We start from the raw sequence: 17,330 nt of genomic DNA, 5'->3' as shown, positions 1-17,330 counted from the left end.
TGTCACGTGATCTATTCCCTGCCTTCTGGTTTCGATGACGTAGCCGTAGCCTACAAAGGTCCTTCACCGCCACCTGCTGTTCGACAACCCACGAAACACAGGCGCTCCTCTCCAATGAGTGAGTAGCTACCTCTATAGTGGTCTCCATTCTCTACGCACCAGTTAGTCGGTGAGAAACAAGAACAGTATTACAATCTTCTCATGTGCCATGAACTGTTTAATGTCATTTGCAACTGCTACTTTGATAGGCCTGTAGTAAGCCTAATATTGCCTTTGTAAAGGGGTTATGGTTATCTTATCCTCTGAAGCCTACGGGAAATACTAGGAATCTGTCAGTTCTCTATGAAGGCAATGGGAGTTGGTTGATGATTTACGATCCTATTTGTCCCAATAAACAGAGAAGCCATTCTTCTGGAGGAGACTGCGGTGGGAGGCTGAAAATATGTCTGGAGTTGCAGATGTGAACATTGGGATCTTTCCCTCACATAGCCAGTCCAGCGCTACTCTGTTCAGCAAAGATCTTCATTTACATTTTATATAGCACTATTAAAGCTGGACATGGGTGGAAACAGAAACTCTCCTTGTCCATTAACAATGTCTAGTACCCATCTTATTTCTCTGACTGCAGTGTTTCCCCTATTGATTATTGCTTGGCTGGATGGAAAATCCCTCAAAGCAAAACCCAGAGCCTCTGACACCAAAACATTCCATTTACAGCTAATGCTTTTGGGTAGTGGTCAACAGAGATGGTGTCTAGCCTAAACAATGGCCTATACAAACATTGAACTGTCAAGCAAGCAAACCATTTATCTGAATTGGCATCTCCTGAAACTGAACTGTTTCTGCGTAAACATTATTTTTTTCTCTTTTTTGTTTTTCTGTGATATATAGGTGACAAGTAAGTTTGCCTATGTGTTGTCATTGCATGGACTTTGGTCATTCATGATATAGATATAGGCTAATGTCACCATTCCATAGTCCATGATATCTTGGGGAGACTTTGAGATTGGCTCATTTGGCTGATACAGTATCTGCACACAGCCACGAGCCATCTGTCTGTACACTGTGACAGTCTAGTCATCTATAACCCAAACCACTACCCTGCTTCTGTTATGCTACTGGCTGACTGCTACTGGCTGACTGCCACTGGCTGACTGCCCCTGGCTGACTGCTCCTGGCTGACTGCCACTGGCTGACTGCCCCTGGCTGACTGCCCCTGGCTGACTGCTCCTGGCTGACTGCCCCTGGCTGACTGCCCCTGGCTGACTGCTCCTGGCTGACTGCCCCTGGCTGACTGCTCCTGGCTGACTGCCCCTGGCTGACTGCCCCTGGCTGACTGCTCCTGGCTGACTGCTCCTGGCTGACTGCCCCTGGCTGACTGCCCCTGGCTGACTGCTCCTGGCTGACTGCCACTGGCTGACTGCCACTGGCTGACTGCCCCTGGCTGACTGCTCCTGGCTGACTGCCCCTGGCTGACTGCTCCTGGCTGACTGCCCCTGGCTGACTGCCCCTGGCTGACTGCTCCTGGCTGACTGCCCCTGGCTGACTGCCCCTGGCTGACTGCCCCTGGCTGACTGCCCCTGGCTGACTACTCCTGGCTGACTGCCCCTGGCTGACTGCTCCTGGCTGACTGCCCCTGGCTGACTGTTACTGGTTACTGGTGGATTTAAGAGGTGATGGCTGTAACTTGTTGCTTCATTGTACAAACACATGTAAGTACTGTACCTTTCTTATTACAGATTATACATAAATGTTACATTGTTATGTCACATGATCCGAATACAACAGGTACCGTGAAATACAACACCTTACCGTGAAATGCTTACCTTCAAGCCCTTAACCAACAATTCAGATTTTTAAATATATATATATATATATATATATATATATATATAATCTCATTTAAAAAAAGTAGCACAATAAAATAACAACAACGAGGCTATATACAGGGGGTGCCAGTACCGAGTCAATGTGCGAGTGTACAGGTTAGTTGAGGTAACATGTACATGTAGGTAGGAGTAAAGTGACTATGCATAGATACTAACAGCAAGCAGCAGCAGCCTAAAAAAGGGGGTCAATGAAAATAGTCTGGGTAGCCATTTGATTTACTGTTCAGCAGTCTCATGGCTTGGGGGTAGAAGCTGTTATTAAGGAGACTTTTGGACTGTGACGCTCCAGTACCACTTGCCGTGCGGTAGCAGAGAGAACAGTCTATGACTTCGGTGGTTAGAGTCTTTGACAATTTTTAGGGCCTTCCTCCTACACTGCCTGGTATATTTTTTTATTTAACTAGGCAAGTCAGTTAAGAACAAATTCTTATTTTACAATGATGGTCTACCCCGCCAATCCCTCCCCTAACCTAATAGTGCACCCTATGGGACTCCCGATCACAGCCGGTTGTGATACAGCCCGGGATTGAACCAGGGTCTGTAGTGACGCCTCTAACACTGAGATGCAGTGCCTTAGACTGCTGGATGGCAGAAAGATTAGCCACAGTGATGTACTGGGCCGTAAGCACTACCCTCTGTAGAGCTTTGCGGTTGGATGCCAAGCAGTTGCCATACCAAGCGATGATGCAACTAGTCAGGATGCTCTCGATGGTGCAGCTGTTGAACTTTTTGAGGATCTGAGGACTCATGCCAAATCTTATGTCTCCTGAATATATGAGTGAGTTAGTGAGCGAGCCGGTGACTGAGTAAGACAATGACTGAGTGAGTGAATGACTGAGTGAGACAGTGACTGAGTGAGACAGTGACTGAGTGAGACAGTGACTGATTTGAGTGAATGTCTGCTCGCCCGCCTGCTTCTGTTTGTGTCTGTTTATATTCCCATGCAGTATAAACCAGTGTGGTTGTTTAGCTGCCCTCTCAGACCACATTCTGCTACTGAGAATAAACCATGCTGCCTTCACAGCCTTGGCAGTCTGAAACATCTAGAGGAAACAGAGGAATACTGCTAACGAGACAGTGTTCATGAAGGAGGAATACTGCTAACGAGACAGTGTTCATGAAGGAGGAATACTGCTAACGAGACAGTGGTCATGAAGGAGGAATACTGCTAACGAGACAGTGGTCATGAAGGAGGAATACTGCTAACAAGACAGTGTTCATGAAGGAGGAATACTGCTAACGAGACAGTGTTCATGAAGGAGGAATACTGCTAACGAGACAGTGGTCATGAAGGAGGAATACTGCTAACGAGACAGTGGTCATGAAGGAGGAATACTGCTAACGAGACAGTGTTCATGAAGGAGGAATACTGCTAACGAGACAGTGGTCATGAAGGAGGAATACTGCTAACGAGACAGTGTTCATGAAGGAGGAATACTGCTAACGAGACAGTGTTCATGAAGGAGGAATATTGCTGAGGAGACAGTGGTCATGAAGGAAAGGAGACAAGGAAAGGATGCTGTCAGGGACACAGCACACTGTATATGTAAATGAAGGTGTGATACTGATGTCTCCACCGGTGGTGTGATGCTGCTTTGTTCCCTCAGGAAGGAAGTCTCTCAGCTCACACTGCAGACGACAGAGCGGAACTGCTACAAGTCTGAGGTAAATGTTTTTTAACCCTAATTTTAAAGTCATTTTCAACCTTTTCATATATTTCTTATAGTGCAGATATTGTCCTGTCTAGATCTGCCCTGTTTGAGGGCATCAACATGACACTGAACACACTGACAGACATATAATCAATATGTGGGACTACCTTTAGACCTATTGACCTGTGCTATTGATAAGTTGATGTTATTTATCTCAGTCAGAGCCCTGAACTGGCCAACCCTCACATTGCCCCAGACTCTCTCCGTCTTACCTATCTTTTCGACATCTCCAAAAAGTAACTCCCCTGGGGAAAAGCAGTGTTGAAAGTATAGGCTCATATGAGCTGTGTGGAGGTCTCCAAATGCAAGCCTTTGTTGATTCCCCATTACACAGGTAACCTGACTCAGCTTGGTCTCCGCTCATGTAATCTAACATTCTCACTCTGTACAGTTAGAGTTATACATCCCAATGTTGCTTCACCAGGAAAGGTTACCGAGGGTGGGTTGAGAAGGATAATAAGGCTCTCTCTTGCTCTCCCTTTCCCTCTTTCTCTCTTTTCTTCTCAGTTTCACATCATTATCAGAACCCTGTCCCTTCTTCCTCTGGCTGTGGTGATGTCACAGCAGGAGACAGAGAGATTGATTTTGATATGGCTGTTTGGTGTGTGTGTGTGGGGGGGGGGGGGGTGTGTTGTACAGCGTCACATCTCATGTAGTGTAGTTGTAAATCTACTGACTGACTTCAGGGTCAACTGATCAATACAAAATGGCAGCATGTGTTTGTACTGTATGTGTGTGTGGAAGGGGATGATGCATATGCATGTGTACATACAGTATAAGTGTGTGTGTGTGGTCAGAAGGTGACACACTGAGCGAGTCTGGAATGCCGTCCTGTGAGCAAGAAGGAAGGAGGGAGTAACAATGGAAGGGGGAGGAGAGAGAGAGGGGGGGGTAAACCAGTGGGGTAGGTTTGTGTTACTGTATAGATACATAATGCAAAGATGACAGAGAACACACAGAGAGAGGGAGCTGGGAGAGGGAGCTGGGAGGAGGATGAGGATGATGGTAACAGTACTCTCTCCCACTACTACCCCAAAACACAGCTTCTGATTGGATCAGCTTGGACTCCTAAGTTTCTCTGAGGGTAAGGTGTGTTTCTGTGTCTTTGTTTAATTTGCCTTTAGAGTGAATGGGGCCATGTTGTTACCAACGGATAGGCAGGTGGGAGGCTTTGTGAGCTGGGAGAACAGGTGTTTCTGTAAACTGACACGGGGACTTACCTGAGTCAAAAAAAGAACTGGTACACACATAGAAAAACACACATTACCATCCTAATGTAATTAATACACTCTCATGGATTTAGTCTTCTTGTTGATAGGTGTTATTTATTCATTTTTGGGACCTTCAAACTTACTGATATTATGATGTAGCTTAGTTCTACTGTGATGTTTTCAGCTGTTTGCTTTTGGTTAGGATGGTGACAGTTATTCTGTTCACTGATATGACAGCAGTCTGCACCCATTAGACAGTTAGCTTTGCATAACACCCCAGAGATTAAATATTTGACAGTGGGAGGTTATATGTCAATCTGTAGGTGAATGACTGGATAACAAGTCAAGAACCCATAACTCTTGTACTGAGTAGGGTATCTTGTACTGAGTAGGGTATCTTGTACTGAGTAGGGTATCTTGTACTGAGTAGGGTATCTTGTACTGAGTAGAGTATCTTGTACTGAGTAGAGTATCTTGTACTGAGTAGAGTATCTTGTACTGGGTAGAGTATCTTGTACTGGGTAGAGTATCTTGTACTGGGTAGAGTATCTTGCACTGGGTAGAGTATCTTGTACTGGGTAGAGTATCTTGTACTGGGTAGGGTATCTTGTACTGAGTAGGGTATCTTGTACTGAGTAGAGTATCTTGTACTGAGTAGAGTATCTTGTACTGAGTAGAGTATCTTGTACTGAGTAGAGTATCTTGTACTGAGTAGAGTATCTTGTACTGGGTAGAGTATCTTGTACTGGGTAGAGTATCTTGCACTGAGTAGAGTATCTTGCACTTAGTAGAGTATCGTGCACTGAGTAGAGTATCTTGCACTGAGTAGAGTATCTTGTAGAAAAAAAGGTGCTATCTAGAACCAAAAAGGGTTGTCCACATAGGAAAACCTTAGGATAACCTTTTTTGGTTCCAGGTAGAACCCTTTTGGTTCCAGTGAGAAGCCTTTTGGTTCCAGGTAGAACACTTTTGGGTTCCATGTAGAACCTTATGTAACCCTTTCTACAGAGGGTTCTACATGGAACCCAAAAGGTCCAAAAACCAAAAACGGTCTACCTGGAACAAAAAAGTGTTATCCTATGGGGACAGCTGAAGAACCCTTTTGGAAACTTTTCTGAGAGTGTACTGAGTATAGTATCTTTTACTGACAGTAGAGTAACTTGTACTGACAGAGTAACTTGTACTGACAGTAGAGTAACTTGTACTGACAGTAGAGTAACTTGTACTGACAGTAGAGTAACTTGTACTGACTGTAGAGTAACTTGTATTGACTGTAGGGTATCTTGTTCTAGTGTAACGGATGTGAAATGGCTAGCTAGTTAGCGGTGGTGCGCACTAATAGCGTTTCAATCGGTGACGTCACTCGCTTTGAGACCTTGAAGTAGTGGTTCCCCTTGCTCTACAAGGGCTGTGGCTTTTGTGGCGCGATGGGTAACGATGCTTCGTGGGTGTCAGTTGTTGATGTATGCAGAGGGTCCCTGGTTCGAGCCCAGGTTGGGGCGAGGAGAGGGATGGAAGCTATACTGTTACACTGAGAGTAATGTATCTTGTGCTGAGAGTAGGGTATCTTGTACTGAGACCTACTCTCAGAAAAAACCTCTAGACCACCTTTACTCCACAAACAGAGATGTATACAAAGCTCTCCCTCACCCTCCATTTGGCAAATATGTCCATAATTCTATCCTCCTGATTCCTGCTTACAAGCAAAAACTAAAGCAGGAAGTACCAGTGACTCACTCAATACGGAAGTGGTCAAATGAAGCGGATGCTACACTACAGGACTATTATGCTAGCATATACTGTGTTCTGAGATTCATCCAATGACATTGAGGAGTATACCACCTCAGTCATCGGCTTCATCAATAAGTGCATCGACGACGTTACTCCCACATTTACCATACGTACATATCCATCCATGGATTACAGGCAACATCCGCATTGAGCTAAAGGTTAGAGATGCCGCTTTCAAGGAGCGGGACACTAATCTGGATGCCTATAAGAAATCCGGCTATGCCCTCAAACGAACCATCAAACAAGCAAAGCGTCAATACAGAATTTAGATTGAGTCCTACTACATCGGCTATGATGCTCGTCAGATGTGGCAGGGCTTGAAAACTATTACGGACTACAAAGGGAAACCCAGACGCGAGCTACCCAGTGACACAAGCCTACCAGATGAGCTAAATCCCTTTTATGCTCGCTTCGAGGCAAGCAACACTGAAGCATGTACGAGAGCACCAGCTGTTCTAGATGACTGTGTGATAACGCTCTTGGTAGCCGATGTGAGCAGGACCTTAAACAGGTCAACATTCACAAAGCCGCAGAGCCAGATGGATTACCCGGACGTGTACTCAAAGCATGCTGGACCAACTGACAAGTGTCTTCACTGACATTTTCAACCTCTCCCTGACTGAGTCTGAAATACCTACATGTTTCAAGCAGAACACCATAGTCCCTGTGCCCAAGGAAGTGAAGGTAACCTGACTACCGCCCCGTAGCACTCACGTCAGTAACCATGAAGTGTTTTGAAAGGCTGATCTTGACTCACGTCAACAGCATCCTCCCGGAAACCCTAGACTCACTCCAATTTGCATACCACCCCAACAGATCCACAGATGACGCAATCTCAATCACACTCCACACTGCCCTTTCCCACCTGGACCAAATTAACACCTACATGAGAATGCTATTTATTGACTACAGCTCAGTATTCAACACCATAGTGCCTACGAAGCTCATCAATAAGCTAAGGACCCTGGGACTAAACACCTCCCTCTGCAACTGGATCCTGGACTTCCTGACGGGCCGCCTCCAGGTGGTAAGGGTAGGCATCAACATGTCTGTCACTCTGATTCTCAACACTGGGGTCCCTCAGGGGTGTGTACTTAGTCCCCTCCTGTACTCCCTGTTCACCCATGACTGCGTGGCCAAACACGACTCCAACACCATCATTAAGTTTGCAGTGGTAGGTCTGATCACCGACAATGATGAGACAGCCTATAGGGAGGGATCAGAGAACTGTCAGTGTGGTGCCAGGACAACAACCTCTTCCTCAGTGTGAGCAAGACTAAGGAGCTGATCGTTGACTACAGGAAATAGGCCCCCATTAACATCAATGGGGCTGTAGTGGAGCGGGTCGAGAGTTTCTTGGTGTCCACATCACCAACGATCTTTCATGTCAAAACACACCAAGCCAGTTGTGAAGAGGGCACGACAAAACCTTTTCCCCCTCACAAGACTGAAAATATTTGTCATGGGTCCCCAGGTCCTCAAAAAGTTCTACAGCTGCACCATCGACAGCATTCTGACCGGTTGCATCACTGCTTAGTATGGCAACTGCTCGGCATCTGCCCGTAAGACGCTACAGAGGTTAATGCGTACGGCCCAGTACATAACAGGACCTATATAATAGGCGGTGTCAGAGGAAAGCCCATAAAATTGTCAGAGACTCCAGTCACCCAAGTCATAGACTGTTTTCTCTACTATCGCACGGCAAGTGGTACCGGAGCGCCAAGTCTAGGACCAAAAGGCTCCTTAACAGCTTCTACCCCCAAGCCATAATACTGCTGAACAATTAATCAAATGGCCTCCGATCTATTGCATTGACCCCCCCTCCATTTGTTCTGTACACTGCTGATACTCGCTGTTTATTATCTATGCATAGTCACTTCACCCCTATCTACATGTACAAATGACCTCTAACCTGTACCCCCGCACACTGACACGGTACCGGTACCCCCTGTATATAGCCTCGTTATTTTTTTTATTTTTTTACTTTCGTTTATTTGGTAAATATTTTCTTAACTCTTCTTGAACTGCACTGTTGGTTAAGTGCTTGTAAGTAAACATTTCACGGTAAAGTCTACACTTGTTGTATTTGGCACATGTGACAAATAAAGTATGATTTGATACCCATCTTGTTCTGACGGTAAATAGATTAGATAAACTGGTGGTTCAGTAGGTTGGAACATGCTGATTGCAACACCAGAGTTGAGGGTCTAATTCCCACACGGGCCCCCATATACTGAGTGGCTTTGTATAGAAGTCCATCACCATGCTATTGTTCTAACAGCAGGTCAACAGTACCCTGCGGTGGTGACAGTGTAGATATCAGTAGCTCCATCAGAAAGCAGTGCCCATACAAACTGCATGGAAAGCAGTTTCACTCAGTTCCGCTTCTGTTACAATCTTATCTGATCACATTCAACTCTGATTGACTGAGCCCTTTGTGGAGCACTTTGGATCTCTGTCTGTGTTTTGATTGTTTTATTTGACAAGAGAGTGCATGTATATGCGTGTGTATGTGCGAGAGAGAACGAGAGAGAGAAGGAAAGAGAGAGATTCGGCTGTATCTGTGTAATACATTGTTTCCTAGTGTCAGAGTGGATTGTTGTCTGATTTGTTTTTCCAGTTTGATTTTAGGTTGTCACCAGTCCAGTCGACCCAGGACATGTTTCTAGTGTAAACAGCTGTTAGGACATACCCATTCAATTGACGTGTTTAGGTGGTGAGTGTGTGTGTGAAGAGGGAGACCTCTATGTGAATGGACTCATTGAGTCAGTATGAGGGGAATGTATGGAAGGCAGCAGAGTTTCACTGATGAGGTAAACTCACTTCACTGAGATGGTAGTTGGATGGAGACTTACTATAGAGTTTGGAATGTCCTGTTTTTCAACTTAATTGTTTTTTTCATTCGTTTTTTTTTTACACTTTCGTTTCTTTATATATCTCTCTTTTTCTGTATTTTTTCTTCTTTCTATCGCTCTCTCTTTCTGTCATCTCCATTCCTCTCTCTCTCTCCTACTCTCTCTCTCTCTCTCCTTCTCTCTCTCTCTCTCTCTCTCTATCTCTCTCCTTCTCTCTCTCTCTCTCTCTCTCTATCTCTCTCCTTCTCTCTCTCTCTCTCCTTCTCTCTCTCTCTCTCTCTCTCTCTCTCTCTCTCTCCTTCTCTCTCTCTCTCCTACTCTCTCTCTCTCTCTCCTACTCTCTCTCTCTCTCTCCTACTCTCTCTCTCTCTCTCTCTCTCTCACACTCCTACTCTCTCTCTCTCTCCTACTCTCTCTCTCTCTCTCTCTGATGACTGTAATCTGGCTACTGTGTGCTACTAACTGTACTGTATCATTACATTTGTCCAGAATACCGTTACCTCAGCATTCCTAACCATTTCATTTCAAAGATGGAATTTTCTCAGCAAAAATATGCAATGTTTTTCATATGTAAATATAACAAAACATAACATTTGACATATGATATATTTCTTTATGTTTATAGTGTTCTGAGGCTTGTGTGTGACCTCTCACCCAGGAAAAGTTCACTGCTGAGGACCTCTGTTTGACTACTGGAGCCGACACCACAGAGAGGAATGGACAGAGAGGGAGGGAAGTAGAACTAACAATCATCTCTGAGTGTGTGGGAGACAGAAATGTAGAGAATCTTCATGGATGGAATCTCAGACCTGTGGATATACAAGTGAGTGTCTGTTGATATCTGGAGCCCCAAACATGAGAAGATTGCAGTTCAACCATTCTGACGTTTCTGTTGGGGCAGACAAACACCTTTCCTACCAGGCCTGTGCTGCTACCAGGCCTGTGCTGCTACCATGCCTGTTCTGCTGTCGAAGACTTCTGTGATGATTTTGACCAGTGGTTAAACTCTGCAAAAAGGATTACTGGGATTCTTAAACTGTCACCTTTTACTACATACTACGTTTGGAATAATTCAACTCGCACTGGACCCATTCCCCAGTGAGGGGAAATACACAACAGGCTCCACAATGGCCACCGGACAGTTGAGACAGAATGGTGGTGTGAGGGACGTGATCCCAGAGGATGGCAGTGACAGGGGAGGAAACTGTGGCATTGCAGGGAAGTTGGCTGGAGACCGGGGCAGGACAGAGTGGAGAAGGCTAAACCTGCCCAAAAGGAGTAAGAGTTTAGACTGGAGTGGAAGGGGGGCTAGCCCTGGCGAGGGGCCCAGAACTGGGCTGCTGAGGTTTTCTGGGAACCTAGGGGGGTCCACACTTAAACGAGCAGAGAGTTTGGAGAGTAGGAGGGCAGGAGAGAGCAATGTGTTGTCCAGGGTGAAGGCCTTTAACTCAGTTGGACCAGGGGAAGTGATGAGCCCCGTTGGGGGGTCAGGGCGTTCTCTTGGTGAAGGGGTGTCCCCTGTGGGTCTAGCGTATGTGGCTATATCTCTGGAGAGGGCCAGTGGGGGCCAGTCCCTCCCCACCAGGCTGAGTTCTAGTCCTGGTCCTGGGTCTGGAACCAGAAAACTAGACGGTGGATCTCTTGGATCCTCCAGGGGTCAGAGTATCTGGGACCGGATACAGAAGCTCTATGGGACTACTGGAACTGATAAAGCTACTAACAGAGATGAGGATGTGAAGGACTCAACCAGAACCAAGCGTCTCTCAGCACCGGTAGGAGACTGGTCTCTATTGGAGAGGGATGGGGGGGATACAGCAGCCAATCGCAGGAAGTCCACCACAGACTCTGTCTTTGTCTCCCCCCTCTCCTCCCCCTTTTCCTCCCCCCTCAGTGGATTATCCAGGGGGGAGAGGAACGGCCTGCTCTCACACACACCCCTAGTAGAACAGAACACCACACACACACCCCTGGTAGAACAGAACACCACACACACTACACACACACCACAGAGACATCAGAATAGTGCAGTCAAGGTGTCTGGTTTGAGCCCCCCACTGTCTCCAGTGTCAGGGTGTACCACACCCACACTCTCATACAAACCCTCACACACACCCTTAGTGGAGGGGTCATTAGTGTGCATTAGGGACCCCTCACTATCCCCTGCATTAGGAGACAAACAGGAGAGAGGGAAAAAGGAGGTGACAAACACTGTGGGCAAAAAGAGTGGAAGTAGTGAAGACAGCGAAAAGGAGAGAGTAAGGGTGGGGAGCATGGCTCAGGAAAAGGAGAAAGTAAGAGTGGGGAGCATAGCTCAGGAAAAGGAGAGAGTAAGAGTGGGGAGCATGGCTCAGGAAAAGGAGAGAGTAAGGGTGGGGAGCATAGCTCAGGAAAAGGAGAAAGTAAGGGTGGGGAGCATGGCTCAGGAAAAGGAGAGAGTAAGAGTGGGGAGCATAGCTCAGGAAAAGGAGAGAGTAAGAGTGGGGAGCATGGCTCAGGAAAAGGAGAGAGTAAGGGTGGGGAGCATGGCTCAGGAAAAGGAGAGAGTAAGGGTGGGGAGCATGGCTCAGGAAAAGGAGAAAGTAAGAGTGGGGAGCATAGCTCAGGAAAAGGAGAAATGGACTGATGTCGAAGGAAAAGGACACAAGAAAAAGGAGGTTGAGAAGCGAGGGAGAGACAACTCTGAAGTCTTTCTCCCCCAGCACAGACTATCAGTGACACCCACCAGGGACTCTCAGCCTATCACAATGTCCGGAGTAGGGGTCACCACAGGGTCAAACCCCCTCCTGACCAATCAGCTTAATGGGAAAACTGACACCTATGACAGGAGCAAGACCCCTGGTAGAGGCGTGGCCAGGGAACAGAGCCTGTCAGAAGATGTGTTTGAAGCCAACACCCCACAGAGGATAACATTACAGAACACAGAAAATACCAAGTTACCTGGGAAACTGGTAGTGCCCTCTGCAGCCAGTGTGAGGAACAAGATCCACCAGTTTGAAGCTCTGACACAGACATCTCAGGTCCCAGTGCCCAGACGGACTTTCTCTGTCCCAGAGCAGCTCAGCGAGTCTGGAGAGGGGGTCAGGAATAGTGGGTTGGATAGACAGGTACGCGGGGTGGGGGGAGTATGGGAGAGAGGGAGAGGAGGAAGAGAGGGAGGAATTGTAATTATGGATGGGAGGAGAGAACGAGGAGAAGGGGTAAGGAAGAGTGTGCCAGATAAAGCACTTGGTGGAGGGAGAGGAGGTGAGGTAGTGAGAGAAGAGAGGAAGGCTGATAGAGGGTGGGCGCTGAGGTCTATGTCAGTGGATGAGGTGAGGCTGGGGAGCAGGGAGAGAGGGGGAGTAGGGGAGAGAGGGAGAGTAGGGGAGAGCGGGGGAGTGGGGGAGAGCGGGGGAGTGGGGGAGATAGGCAGAGTAGGTTATAGAGGTTTAGTACGGGGAGTGGGGGAGAATGCTGTTGGCTCTGGTACGTTTTCCAACCTCAAGGGTAAACTAGACATCCCTCTGAATGGCAAAACCACCAGAGACACTCTGAGAGACTTTTCCATTGATGAGCCAGACCTCCCCAATCACACAGTCACACCCCAGGACTGGAGTAGGAGAGGCACCAACACAAAGACTACTACAGTCACTGCCAAGGATACTTCATCCTCCCAGATGTCTAACTCTGTGAACAACTCCAATGACGTTCTAGGCGGCCCTGACCAGTCTAGGAGGCCTCACAGTAGAGACTCACCTAACCTGCCATCTCCAGTGAGCGATGACGACAAGACACCCACCAACACCCCCCAGAACTCCCCCTTCCACCCCCAGAACACATCTCCCACCTCCCCACACCTCCCCACTACTTCCCTGCAGCCTAAACACCAACAGGGTGTAGATTCAGGCCTGGCTGACCTAAAGAACCCTCCAGTCTCCACACACACAGCCCAGGGTAGGGTCACTACTGACCCTGCTATCCCAGTCTCACACTCTGGCCTGGGGAGGGATTCCCTGTCCCTCCCCAGCAGCCTACCCCTCCTCCCCACTCTGGCTCGATGGAACTCAGAGGAGGGGGGATGGAGTGATGAGGATACTGATGATGAAGGTACAGAGAAGGACGAGGACTCCACCTACGACTCAGACTCTGCTGAATCCTCGGTGACCGTCACCAGCGCCATGAGCCAATCACATCGCAGGAGCTTCTCTCTCAGGTGGGTCACTTCTGTTTTCAACTGATGATGAAAATACTACGCTAACACAACAAGCACCATGTTTAAAAGTTAATTAACAGCTAGAAAGGTGGGATTATTGTCAGGCTACCTGTTACTTGTTTTTATCTAATCATTCAACTTTATCTTTGAGTTTATTCCCTCACTATGTCTCTCTCTCAGTCTGGCAGAGCTGTGTAACTTCGGAGAGGTGGACTATGATCCCCAGTCTTCCTCTGACAGTGAGGAGTGGCCGTCCAGCCGGTCAGCCAGCCGGTCAGCCAGCCTGTCGTCTGACGTGTCGGCATTGTCCTGTGTGTCTGTCCTGGGCAGTGATGAGCTGAACCGCCTGCTGGACGACGTAAAGGGCCTGGGGGACACAACGCTGCAGGTACCACAACTATCTTCACTATACCAGACTAAACAACCAGCGAAAACGTTACATTAGTGTTATTCCATTTGAATTAGCATTAATAATAGCATTAGTATTTGTCAATGCTCAACTGCCATCTTGTGCTGTTGCTGTTCTATCACCTCACTCTCTCCCCGCTCTATAGAACTATGAGGATGTCCAGGTGGTGGTTCTCCATAAGGATGTTGGTGTGGGACTGGGCTTCACCATGGCAGGAGGAGTGGACCAGAACAAACCTGTCATTGTGAGTACTACTCAACTAGTACCAATGCTTCCATGTTTCTGTGTCCGACTCAGGTCGCCCACACAATTCAAGACCACATTAGCCCACTGATCTAAAGCCTAGGCATCATGTTCTTTCACTTCCTGGTCTACTCTGACCTCTGGTGTTTGTCTTCCAGGTCCATAAGGTGTTCCCGGCAGGGGTGGCTGCTAAGGAGGGATCCATCCAGGAGGGAGACAAGGTCCTGTCAATCAACGGCACAGCGCTGTGTGGCTCCTCCCACTGGGAGGTGCTGAGGACACTAAGGAGGGCACGGACTCAGGGCATGGGCGTGGTTGTCTTGAGGAGAGGGGGGGTAACAGACCCCTGTAAGGGAAGAACAGTGACTGACAGTCGAGGAGGGACAGAGACAGAGCCTGCTAACACTGGTGAGATGGATCAGCTGGTTGGAGCATTGCAGTAGCACTTTTTACAACTGTGGTAAAAGTTATCTAAAGCAGAACAACATTGATCAATGTTCCAAAGTCATTTCACAGCTTCTCTCTTCTCACCCTGAACCTGTTGTTTTTCCACAGCTTCTCTCTTATCACCCTAAACCTGTTGTTTTGACAGAGAACGTAGGCAAATGTGTGTGTGGGAGTCATTTTGACCGTGTGTGTGTGTGTCCTGTGTGTCAGGTCAGAGGGTGTGTGTGAGGCTGGAGAAGCGCAGCAGAGACCTGGGCTTCAGTCTGGAGGGAGGAGTGGGTTCCAGCCTGGGAGACAAACCCCTCACCGTACAGAAACTCTTCCTGGGTGAGAGGTCAACCTACCTACAAAATATAATAGTATTAATGAACGTTACTTGATCATCTTTTTAGTGAATTACTATTGCTGTTTCCTCCCTATTGAAAAAAATGGTGTATTCTGTTTTCATGTTATCATCTTGTGTATATATTCTGTTTTCATGTATTTTCAAGAGGACTATAATGGAAATAAGTTTAACGTTTTTTGTCATCCTCAATGATTTAAAAACTGCAATAATGCATTGTGTCCACACATATTGTGTTTTTAAATGGCCAAATAAATCAAATACACTTACTGTATATCACCACATGGTAGAGGAGCTGACCTTTCTATTGAGGTCATTCAAATGAATGTCTCTTTAGTCAGCAGAAACACGTGTCAAACTCCAAGCTCAGACCCTTGGTTATGAGGTGTCTGATTAAAGATATCAAGGTCAACATCTACTAACAATAAGCCCCTCTTCTCTTTCAGGTGGTCCAGTGAACCAGGTGTCTCCAGGGGACGAGGTGATGGAGATCGAGGGTGTGAGCTTGGTGGGCCTGAGGAGGCTGGAGGCCTGGACCTTGATCAGAACACTGCCCCCTGGGCCTGTGGATGTGGTACTACACCGTCCTGACAAACCACAGTGACAGGAAGGAACATTGATATGCACCTTCGATATGCTTATAACAAGGCACTGAAGCATTGTACTCCTATGAGGTTGAAGTGAGGGTTGCCAATCTGATTTTGGATATGTGGTTCGGGTCAACTTCTACCTCAAGTGAGAGGGATGATATGTATTGCAGCAGTCATACGATGACAAAGCACTGAAGAGACCAGTAAACACTGAGGAGAGGGCCTGTCTGTGTATAGGGTCAACCCAGGGTATGAAGAGGGAGACAGAGATCAATACAGGTCATTTATTTAATGTTGTAGACATATGCTGTATGTTTCTTTAATACCTAGTCGGCCCATTGTTTTATATGTTGAAATGTAAGGAGTTTGTATATGGCTGTTGTAATATATATTGTGACTAGAAAGTTAATAACCGTCCTCTGTCTACTTGCTGTTAATAAATCCTACAATAACCCCATGGTTGAAAGCGGTCCCTGTTTAAACACAGTACATGGCGGCAGGTAGCCAAACGGTTAAGCGCATTAGGCCAGTAATCGACGAGGTGTAAAATATGTTGATGTGCCCTTGAGCAAGGCACTTAACCCAAATTACTCCTGTAACTCACTCTGGATAAGAGCGTCTGCTAAATTACTCAAATGTAAATGTACATTGTTTTACTTACAGGGGGCGCTAGAGGATCACATTATCTGGCCACCTATGCTGCCCACAAATATACTCTGTTCTCAGGCATAGGTGTGTGTGTGTGTGTGTGTGTGTGTGTGTGTGTGTGCATGTGTGCACATGCAATGAGGCTCTTAGGTGTAGTTTATAGGCCTATATGTGTTTATACAATGTCTCATGTCTCAGTGACACATCCCGTTCGAATTACACTGATTAATGTCACTGATTAACGTCACTCATTAATTAGCGACAGGTCAGGTCAGAAGGACGCAACTTGTCAGAAGACACTGCTCTTGGTGGGATGGGTTCTCATTGGATGGGTCTCGCTCCCTGACACCTGACCATGTGATAAGATGGCATTAGGCTATAGCCGATGTAGATTTTTCTGCCCCTAACAAGAGAATAATGCCAAGTCATTGTTTTCTGCTCCCCAGTGTGACCTTTAGTGAGCTAGTGATACTTCATAACATTTCAACCAAGCTGCGTTTCATTAGTATCTGTCTTCCCTGAGTCATTATCTCCTCATTATCGGTACTGTCTTTTTATTATCCTGAGGGTTTTCATCAGGGCCTGTTCAGGAGATGTGACTTTTCATAACGTTCAGATAGAAATGTCTTTTCTAGAGCAGACACATGGGTCTGTCATGTAGAATACAGAGGTGTACCAGCTCTAAGCACATTTTTTCTTCTTTAATTTACCTGAAATTGAAGGGCAGTTCACTGCCTTCCTCAGTTGTGTTTGTACGCTCTTTCATTTTTCTCTGTGGTTTATTAATTACAGTAGAATACTCAACACTGTTAAAAGAGTGGTCAATGTGGTTATATTGACCGATCTTATCACTCTGGTGGAGTTGTCAACACAGGCTTAATTAATGATTAGTTGCCTAGTTGGCACAGGCCTACATTAGGTTTGCCAAAAGAACCAAAGGGCAGTGTTGTATGATTGTGAAGTTCTTTTGAATGTACTAATACTGAAGAATCAGAATACA

General features: G+C 46.7%; 1 protein-coding gene across 7 annotated transcripts; it reads left to right on the top strand.

Annotated features, from left to right (window-relative positions):
• Positions 1-2,887: 2,887 nt before the first annotated feature.
• Positions 2,888-16,133, top strand: LOC135521764 (uncharacterized). Of its 7 annotated transcripts, none has more exons than XM_064947473.1 (7): positions 2,888-3,554; positions 10,084-13,650; positions 13,831-14,038; positions 14,205-14,303; positions 14,461-14,710; positions 14,960-15,076; positions 15,539-16,133. In XM_064947473.1, exons 2-7 carry the CDS (start codon positions 10,586-10,588, stop codon positions 15,694-15,696), a joined length of 3,897 nt encoding a protein of 1,298 aa, XP_064803545.1. In that variant the 5' UTR covers positions 2,888-3,554; positions 10,084-10,585; the 3' UTR covers positions 15,697-16,133. The 7 variants fall into 7 exon arrangements, with proteins under 7 accessions (XP_064803545.1, XP_064803549.1, XP_064803544.1 ...); XM_064947477.1 differs by lacking the exon at positions 2,888-3,554 and adding an exon at positions 4,543-4,685 and having other exon boundaries at positions 10,117-13,650; XM_064947472.1 differs by lacking the exon at positions 2,888-3,554 and adding an exon at positions 4,543-4,685.
• The last annotated feature ends 1,197 nt before the right edge of the window (positions 16,134-17,330 follow it).

This window comes from Oncorhynchus masou, chromosome 30, assembly GCF_036934945.1.
Source record: "Oncorhynchus masou masou isolate Uvic2021 chromosome 30, UVic_Omas_1.1, whole genome shotgun sequence".
Classification (NCBI taxonomy): Eukaryota; Metazoa; Chordata; class Actinopteri; order Salmoniformes; family Salmonidae; genus Oncorhynchus; species Oncorhynchus masou.
This window is presented reverse-complemented; position numbering and strand designations above follow the sequence as displayed.

Excerpts from the sequence above, each read along its gene's own strand:
- LOC135521764 (XM_064947473.1), top strand. The coding sequence starts at position 10,586 with ATGGCCACCGGACAGTTGAGACAGAATGGTGGTGTGAGGGACGTGATC. Across the intron at positions 14,304-14,460 it reads ACCAGAACAAACCTGTCATT|GTCCATAAGGTGTTCCCGGC; the intron begins GTGAGTACTACT and ends TTTGTCTTCCAG. Across the intron at positions 15,077-15,538 it reads CGTACAGAAACTCTTCCTGG|GTGGTCCAGTGAACCAGGTG; the intron begins GTGAGAGGTCAA and ends CTTCTCTTTCAG.